This window comes from Euprymna scolopes, chromosome 7 (genome assembly GCF_053919585.1).
Source record: "Euprymna scolopes isolate OS-2025 chromosome 7, ASM5391958v1, whole genome shotgun sequence".
In the NCBI taxonomy this organism is placed as follows: Eukaryota; Metazoa; Mollusca; class Cephalopoda; order Sepiida; family Sepiolidae; genus Euprymna; species Euprymna scolopes.
The window spans coordinates 103,784,127-103,794,126 of record NC_136488.1 but is presented as its reverse complement, the minus strand read 5'-3'; the positions used below and the strand labels follow the sequence as shown (position 1 = coordinate 103,794,126).

Genomic DNA, 10,000 nt, shown 5'->3' with positions numbered 1-10,000 from the left:
CTTATGCCATGTAAGAAAATATATATAAGGGATTTTATGCGTTTCCTCCATCACATGGGTAAATATGACAAATCAGAGCGCAAACACATTTGTTTGCAATATTTATATTTTCATTTTTAATAATTACAGATAGCAACTCTTGTTATGTTATGTTTGCATATATATAGTAGTATAATAATTTTAAATACCTACAGACGTTAGCGTTTCATCGTTTTGCGAATCATCAGTGCAGAGTATCGAACCCGGCTACGAAGCCATCTCTGACTCCATTAACAATGAACAAACTCACACGACCAACTTTAACCGCGAGAAATATCGTAAAATTTAACCATTAATGTTTAAATATCGAGACGTCCGAACGAAATTATATATATATATATATATACTAACAGGCTGCTCGGCGTTGCCCGGTCATAAAATATGCTTAAATATAATATTTTCATTTATGCAGATTTCTTTTTTTATTATTATGAAGGACAGATGGATATCAAAACTTTAAAATATTACGCAGTTTAATGTATAAATGTATATTTGTGCATGCTGCAATAAGAACTTTAAGTTGACTTACGCTTGCCAAGTTTCAATTATTTTTACACCTTAGCAGCTATTTTCACCGGCGAAAAACTAAATCGAATTTGCCGTCAATGACTGAGCTATGAAAACATGTTTACTGCAAGGCTAAAAATTAAAACATGAACCAATAGCTACTACGTTATGCATTCGTAATGCCGGCGTTCGACCTTCACCTGGCAAATTTCATTTTTTTTTTTAAATTTTCACACTTTTGCACCGATTTTTCGGGCTAAAATCCAAATATAAAGTTTTCCATGGATTTAAATACCTTATATATGAAGTTTTATGTCCGTAGAGTAAAAACTCTAGGAGGAGTTTGGTAGGCAAAATGTGTTAAACAAAAATATATACGTATACATAAATATATATGGAAACAATTGTGTTTACGATAAACACGCAAATATTATGCAAGTATAAATCATGTAGAATATCTGCGTGAATATAATTACGCGTAATAGTTTACTAAAGATGATTATCCCATTAGAAAATCGAAGCAGCTAATAGGGAATTAATTAAAATGAATGTTTAAAAGAATATGCAAATTAGCTAGATGCTAGTGAATGCAATTCCACAACCCATATATAAGAAAATTGTATTTTCTTTTTAAGTAAATAGAAAAGAGGGTATTTAATATGAATATCAACACACACAAAAGAAAAACGAGTTTATAGGAGTATAGATAGATAGATATAGATATTTAGGTATATTAGTGATCGGAAGGATTCCAATATTTTTCCTGATTCTAATATAATTACCGATACCGATTCTTTATGAGTCTCGAAATGTTATATAGTCAGGTGGATATATAACCATAACCAATTGAGACCTCTGTTCTTCCTTCTTTTGTGAAAACGCAGACCAACACTTTATATTCTTAAAATATAAATTTATTTTAGCTGTCTCAAATGGTCTTCACAAAGAGTCTGCATTACGTGTCTACATGATTGATCTTTACAGCCCGCTTCCTAGTTTTTTGAAGCACGTTGGTTCACTTCCGTGACTAAACTTCAACTCTACTCCTTTCTCTAACCTTCCCGACCTATTGACCTTAGTTTTGTTATGTCATCATTCATAAAGCACACGTATCTCAACGTGCGACTTTTCCACGTATGCGTGCTCAAGGTAATTTTTTTATTTAACCTATCTAATTTATGTAAACATCCTCAGCTAAAACCCATTGCTACACTGTTCTATAAACAATAAATAACTTCTAATATAAACTATTTTAACAATATCACTTAATAGATAGATAAATTAGTTATTATCGATCGATCTAACTTTTAACCATTTTATTACCTAGCATAAATATTTAACTATAGATTTGTTATTTTTCCGATTACCATAAAAACACGTGTTAATTGTGTCTATATTTTCCTAAACTTAAAAACAAACTAGATAGATTTTTTTTACTGATAGTTTAAAATCAATAAATATTTGTTATTTTTTTTTTTATTACTGTCAGCAGTGGAATATTTAGTTTTAACCAAAATCAAATTAAAACAGATAATTAAAGCAATCATTTTTGACATCGAAAATAGACAAAAATCTTCCCGTTTCCGATACTTCAAAAAGTTAAGATTTTTTCGATTTCCGGTTCCGATTCCCATTAATCATCCCGATACTTATATATATATATATATATATATAAGAAGGGTGTTTTAGAGGTGTCGAACTTGAAAATAAATCACAAAAAAAATATTATTAATTCACAAATATGCCGTGTATTCCAAAGAATATTTTTTGGCATTTATAATTTGAATACAATTTTGGGTATATGTACGCATATATATTCACAAACTCTACACATTGAATTAGGCTGTATTTCGGCAATAACGCGTCGAACGTTGTCTTCAAAATGGTCAATTATGCCTGTTTTTTAGCGTATTCATAGAACTCTACATATCCCCAGAGAAAATAGTCTAATGAGGTTAAATCGCACGGACGAGGTGGCCAGTTAACATTTTGTGAAATTATTCGTTCATCAAATTAATCGTATCATTGGCAATTTGTAAACGCTGCTCGCCTCATGAAGAATTCCCAAACCAAGCTAAATTAATGATAACCGATAGTTGCCTAATCTACAATTAAAGAAAATAGAACTGTCATTTTGAATTTTGCTGCCTCTCTCTCTCTCACACATAGCTATAAAAGTGAACGCGTATGTGTGTACATTTCCCTACGTAATAACTTTGTCAATTTTCAGTCTACAGACTCGAAATTTGATATACAGGGTACTGAGATTTGGGAAAATCTTTGTGATCGGTTTTCGGCCAGAAATTTGGCTGTTAAGGGGTCAAAGTTCAACGATTTATACTTTTGAGAACTCTACCAAACTCCAACAATCTTGGGTCTAAACACTTGAAATTTTAGATATAGGTTTCTTTCACATGGATCTAAATTAACTTGATTTGAGCCCAAAACAATAAATGTTAAAGGGTCATAATAGGGATCAAAGTTAAAAAAAAATTGACCTCTGCGGTCTCTACCAAATTACTCAGACAATTTCTGGTTTAAACATTTGAAATTTTACATAAAGGGTATTCAGAGATAGGGCAAGATTTGTAATCGGTTTGGGTCGAAAATTTGAGCTACCAATATATAAATATATGTATGCATGTGTGCATGGCTGCCTAAAACTTTCGACAGATGCGACGGATTTTCACAAGATCAGTATCGTTTGAAGCTCGCCCTTTAAACAACAAATACAGAAAATTGGCTAAAAGCATTAATTTCTTCACCCTCAACTGGGCACTTTTCAACGGGGAAGGGTCGCTTTTTTCGCCGATATTTTCGAAAGTACTGAGATTTGGGAAAATCCCCTCTTTTCGATTGTCTAGCCTTAATTTAAACATGAGTCACTTCAGATTTGGCGGTGGTCGTAACCGCAAAGACGTCATATTTTTCCCCCGTTCTTTTCATCCTTCAATGTACGGGTTCGAGCCTGCCTTCCTACTACCACTTCTTTTTTTTTTTTTTTTTTTGCTCAACACACACCTCCAAACACCCGGGCAACGCCGGGTACCCATTATATATATATATATGGAAAATGAGCTAAAAGATAAGATCGATTTTTTAAGCGGAAACTTATCGGGATAATGCAAAGCTCAACAAATTGCTTTGGAGATTATATAGAATATGATGAAATAAAAAAAAAAACACACTATGGAAACATATATATTTTATTTTATTTAATTATCTGTTAACTATTATTTTCAGTTTCTAGTTGTTGTTTCGCGACGTTTCGGACCATTGTTCCAAATTAATTCAATAATATAACATTCGGTACAGACCCGACAATTGGAAGAACAAATATAAAAAATGTGTGGATTTATAAGACCAAAAAATCCAACCTTGCTTGCCCTTTGGGATCTATTGCGCAGTAGATAGAGCTTCGGAATATCTACAATCCACAAATAATTAAAGTAAATTATACAAATACAAATTACTCATTTCCAAAAGAATTCCAAATTAATTCAATAAAAACATACTAATACATATAGATTTAGTCGTTTATTCGGTATGGATGTTACATCCATTAGGGATGTAGAATAAGTCAAACCCTTTATACCATGGTATTTCGAAGCCTAATGCTTCTCATCAGAAGAGGAGAGAAGATGCTAGGTAACATGATGCGCCGTCTGGCGATAGCTACATTAGGAGCAAAATAATTGGGTGTGAGAGGAAAAGACAATAAAACTGTTGGGGGGGAATGGGAGAACAACAGTGATCTATGGTAATGTAATTTAAGGATGTCATGTCAATATCACAGAAAAGGTCACAATTACACGCTGGGCGATAACTTTGGTTTCATTCATCGTAAAGACTCATTATTTGGCCTATAAGGTTTCACATCTTAGATGACTTTAACTTTGAAAAATTCGGTCAGAATTTTGACGGAATTTCAATCGTTTTTTTTTTCAAATTTGGTGTATGGATTTGATGCTCTTTCATAGCAGTAACCACAGTGCCAAATTTTTACCTGATCAAATAAATAGTTTTGAATTCATCAGAGTTTCCATGGCATAACTTCAGGAATATTTCATGCAATATAGAAAATTTAATTTTCGTCCCATCTTTGTGTTGTCAAGCAGAGGTATGTAGTCTTAAAAACTGGCTTACGTTATTGCCGCATTTAGGTTTATTTTTGTTTCCGTATTTGACAAAGTTTGACAAATACACAAGCTGAAATAGTTAACTACACATTGCAAATAGTAACAAATAGTTTTATAAACAATGTATAAATTAAATTCTGGAAATATAGATAAAATGATCTAATCCGAGGTTCACTTTTAATGATGGGACTTTTTAAAATTCTTATAGCCCTGTCTACCTTCTTTAAAAGGCAAAAAAAGTAAATAAATGAAAACAAGTCCTTACTTACATCTTAAGAATTGTGCTAAAGGTTCTGCAAATGGCGCAGCATCGTTCTGAAACTTTACAGACGGGAAAAATAATCCCAAACTATCCGGCCAATAAAATCCAAGCTGACGCTGCACTTTACAGAAGGTTGGTTTTTCCCGGTGTATGAAGATTCTTTCTTCGCCGTATGTTTCTACCAGTTCATCTGGTCGACGAAAGAAACACACATCGGCACCGTAGATCCGCCGACATCCCAGCTTAGCAAAATCCTTCCGCACGAACGGCTGATAAAGAGGCGGTGCTGAATGAATAAACGATGTAACCAATCGTTGTTTCTTAATGGCCGACTGGACACGATGGATTCGCCCGTAAAAGTCATTCTCAGACTTGTTCCAATTTTGCAAAAGTTGGTCGTTAAATTTAAGAATGCTGGGCGTGGTCTCCTTCGGTAATCTGTTCTGCTCGCGTAACCTTTGCAGGCGTTCCATCGGCGGTGTCTTCAGAACAGCCCGAACTTTTTCTTCCAATTCACGCTGCATTTGTTGCTGGATTATTGCCTTCCAATCAGCATTATCTGCGAAAGCCAAAAACAAAAATGTTCATATGTTGAATTCAAAACAAAAGATACATTTATAATAAAATAAAACGAATAGACACATCGAATAGCATGTAAACAGAATAATGACTCAAACATTATGGAACGTCGTCTTCCCAAACCATAAACTATACGAACATCCATCTACTGTTAGAATGAAACAAAAACTATACCTGCCATTGAAGACGATAGTCAACATTGCCTGCTATTTTTTACTTCCGGTTTTGTTATCCATTTTGGTGAATAATTAAGACAGACATTTTTTAACATAGATAAAGGGGGGTTTCACGTTATTTAAAGGAAGATAATCATTAATCAAAAGTGGTCCATATCTTGCTTGTCACCCCATTTGCAGGGCAGAAACTGGAAGTCAAAAAATAGCAGAAAATCTTGACTATAACCATCTTATGCATAAATTAAGCAAACGTCCTGAACCTGGGGCACTACGGGGACTGAGTCTTTAGGCTAAGCAGATTATCCGGATGATGGTTTATCAGGTAAGCAGCCGAAATCTTGTTTTATAGATGATACGCACCAACAATTCATTCATTCTCTCTCTCCGAAAATATATCCGCCTCTTACTAATAGACACCCTGAAAAAGTAAACTATTTGGAACTCCTCTTAAGAACCAAAAATATAATTAGATAAATGTACAAAGAAATAACTTTCTCGAAATTTCACTATACTTTAAAACACTAGGAAATTGTATAATCAATTTAAAACAGCTAAATTGTAGTACAGCGTACGGAACTTCATCGATCCCACGTATTTTTGTTGACAAAAACAGCTGTTCGTCTCTCTCGTTTACACGTAGTAATCGACTCATTGTGTAGCGATGTCATCAGCAGTTGTGATGGAGCCGTTCTAAATATATTATTCCTTTCTTCTTTCAATGGTTGAAATGATCGAAGCAATTTAAAAGAACACAAATTCATTATTTGTTCTAAAATTTGATTTATTTTTTTACAATGATTTGCAGCAAATACATCAAGATTAACTACATATTCCTCTTCTAATACTAATAATATTTCTGTCGCGCACTTCCTCCCATGACGTAACTACCGCAACACATCAATTCAACTTATAACTTTACTTATCATGGAAATTCTATACTCTTGCCTAACTTCTATTTTACTCTTATTTTTCGTTTCGTAATAAATACGACACTAAATTTTATTTTTACACAGAACGCTATTTGGTATGAAATGGCCCATAAAGTTGTTATGACATAAAACAAACTCCAATGCAATCCATATGCGAACACTCAAGGTGGAAGATTATCAGTGGGGCAAATGTTCGACCGAAAGATTACTAATACTGATATAGTAAAGATGTAAAATAGTCATGTCAAGATATTTTCAATATAGAAGAACTAATTCTATGATGAATTTATAAAATTAATCTAGCGTCAGGTGACACTAATAAATTCGACTCCACCAGATGGCTATTAATTTTCTCGTTGGAAGAAAACAGTAGTCGTCCTGACACGTCGTAGTGATTTCACTCACAAGTAGTGACCATCGCAGATATATTGACATTTTCCTTTGTTTTCTGTTTATAGCCGTAATCTATTATATAAATCTCACATGTCTATTTAAATGTATGTATGTACGTATGTATGCCTAATACTTTAATACTTTCGACAGAGGCGACGGATTTTCACGAGATTAGTATCGTTTTGAAGCTCGACTCTTCGGACGACAAATATCGAAAAATTGGCCAAAAACATTAATTCCTTCACCCTTAACTGGTCACTACTCTACAGGAAGGCTCCGCTTTTTTTCGCCGATATTTTCGAAAGTTATCCTCTCTTTTCGGTTGTCTAGCCTTAATTTAAACCTACCTCACTTCCAGCTCAGCGCAACAGCAAAGATGTCACATTTTTTTCGCGTTCTTTTCCTCCTTCACGATACTGATTCGAGCCTACCTGCCTACTACCACTTTTTTTTTTTGCTCAACACACACCTCCAAACACTCGGGCAACGCCGGGCATCCAGGCTAGTAATATAATGAATAACAAACGATGATGTTTCTGAAGTTTTTAGATGAGGATTGGTTATTCATATCATTTGAATTCATCAGACTACTGTTCTCATCTTGAGTATGATTTTCACGTTTTGGTTGATGTAACCTCCGACCTTCAGGTGTGTCTTGTCGAACTTGGGAATGTTTCTGTCGAACTCGGGAATTTGAACGGAATTTCGAGCGGAACCTTTTATTTACTTCACGAGGGTAGCATGCTCTCGTTCCGTTAGCCATGACCGGATAGAGGTCCTACGTAATTATAGGCAGAGCAGAACAGTGGAGAGTAAGATTACTCAAATAAGCAGCACATATGCTGGGGAATAACCAATTACTAAGTAAACCTAGTATAGAATATAATACGATATGGGAACCATTAATTATAAACAATAGGTAATATATACAGGAAATAAGTAAAAACATTGATATATATATATATATATATATATATATATATTATATATATTGATGGATAGATAGATAGATATACGTTAATATATAGTAATAAATAGTAGTAAATAGTGATATTTACAACTAGAAATGAAATAGGTTTAAGGCCCCTGACATTAGTATCAGAATTATCTGTAAGATCCCGTGGCGCAGTGGTTAGAGTACTTGGAAAATTAATTGTAAAAAGTGATATTCTCTTGAAGGTTGAAGATTCAATTTTCAGTGTGGGTGACCGAAAAATACAATTGCGAATTACTTAGGACAGTCGGATGAGTTCAAATAATACGGATAACAACACGAGTTCAAATAATACGGATAACAACACGAGTTCAAATAATACGGATAACAACACGAGTTCAAATAATACGGATAACAACACGAGTTCAAATAATACGGATAACAACACGAGTTCAAATAATACGGATAACAACACGAGTTCAAATAATACGGATAACAACACGAGTTCAAATAATACGGATAACAACATAGCTGTATTTTGGAATTTTTATTCTTTAACAGTACTTAAGTTTACATATCATGCACGAGAATTTTCCGTTTGTGTTCTTCAAATACAATACTTGTTATTCCTATCGATTTTATTGATTACATACTATGTCCAGCAGAAAACTCCTTTCGGTAACAATTTTTCCCCAATGTTTACGGAATACTTTCATAGACTAATCATTTTTTGTTATTCAATAAAACTATATTTGTTACAAATATAAAAAGATTTAATGAAGCGTTAAACCTTTTCTATGCATAAGTATAGAGTGGAACGATAAAATTGTCGCAATAGAAAAGACGGTATGATTCTATTTCCATTTGATAAAAACTAGTTTTCTTTTTTGTTGCAAACCATCTATTAGTTGGCCAGTTGGGTACAAATCTCAAGAGCGATAGTAGCGTTCTATCATGTCTGAAAGTGACACAACATTCAACGAGCGAGATCAAAGATGTTTCGCTGTAGAACTCATGTCTCTACCGATCCAAGTTCTGACAACAGAATCCTTAAAATGCAATTCCGGACGGTTCAACGCTTAGGGGCACAGCTCAACGAAGTTCCTAGCCATGGTTATGATCTTTGGTGTGGTTTCAAGCGAGGGCCACATAATGTCACCTGATATCTTCGAAGTCGAATTGAAAGTCAACACCAAAGTGTATGTGGTTGTGCTGAAGAGTGTGGTGGTCCCCTGCTGCAATCAGGTGGCCACTGGCAGACCCTGGGTGTTGCAGCAGGATTCCAAAGGGAACCAGGCTTGGCTTCAGAAGGAGAGCTACGACTTTGTACCCTTCTCTCACTGGGCCCTCCCTTTTCCCCCGACCTGAACCCGCTGAACTACTTCGTTCGGCCATGTGTCGAGAACATCACCGACTTGACTTCCCACAACACAACACCAAAGCCAGCCTTATCATCGCAATCCGTTGGGTATTCGCTGAGCTCCTGCCGGTGCTTCTGGAAAAAGGCATGCTCGCAGTTCCGGACCCGTATCGAGGCAGTGATTGAGGCTGAAGGCGGATACGTTAAATAGATGTCAGCTCTACTACATAATTAAGTTACCAGAATTGATTTTTTGAATAAAAGTTTGAAAATAAAGCTGTAATGTTTTTTAGGGGCGACAAATTTATCGTTCCACCCTGCATTAAACATTTAATTTTATTTCCATTTCTGTGTATAATTAGATTTATACACTTAATCTAAGATAGTTGGGTTACTTAATGATACTTTTCATTTTATTTATATTTGGATTTCGCCGGCGGCCATTTTCTGTGTTTTTGTTTATTATTATTATTATTATTATTATTATTATTATTTACTTATCAGTAATCACACAAGCCATCATCAAAGATTCCTCTTTGAGAGCAACTTGTGGCATTCTCTAGAGTCTGAGTGACAACAAGTCTCCCCAGATTTCCAGTATTCTCCACTTCTGTCGATAACCATTGCAGATGGATTTACGTTATCGTAACGGCTGCTTATCATTAGTTTCTCGTTAGTGGGG

At 34.6% G+C, this 10,000-nt stretch overlaps 1 protein-coding gene across 9 annotated transcripts in view; it reads right to left on the bottom strand.

Moving 5' to 3' along the window:
* The window catches only part of LOC145279872 (cytosolic carboxypeptidase 1-like), a 657,874-nt gene that overhangs the window by 523,537 nt on the left and 124,337 nt on the right, over window positions 1-10,000 (bottom strand). For all 9 annotated transcript variants that reach the window (XM_080131321.1, XM_080131320.1, XM_080131325.1 and 6 more), the window contains one exon: window positions 4,955-5,506. In XM_080131321.1, coding sequence (XP_079987447.1) covers window positions 4,955-5,506 — 552 coding nt within the window. The remainder of the gene's footprint in view (window positions 1-4,954; window positions 5,507-10,000) is intronic.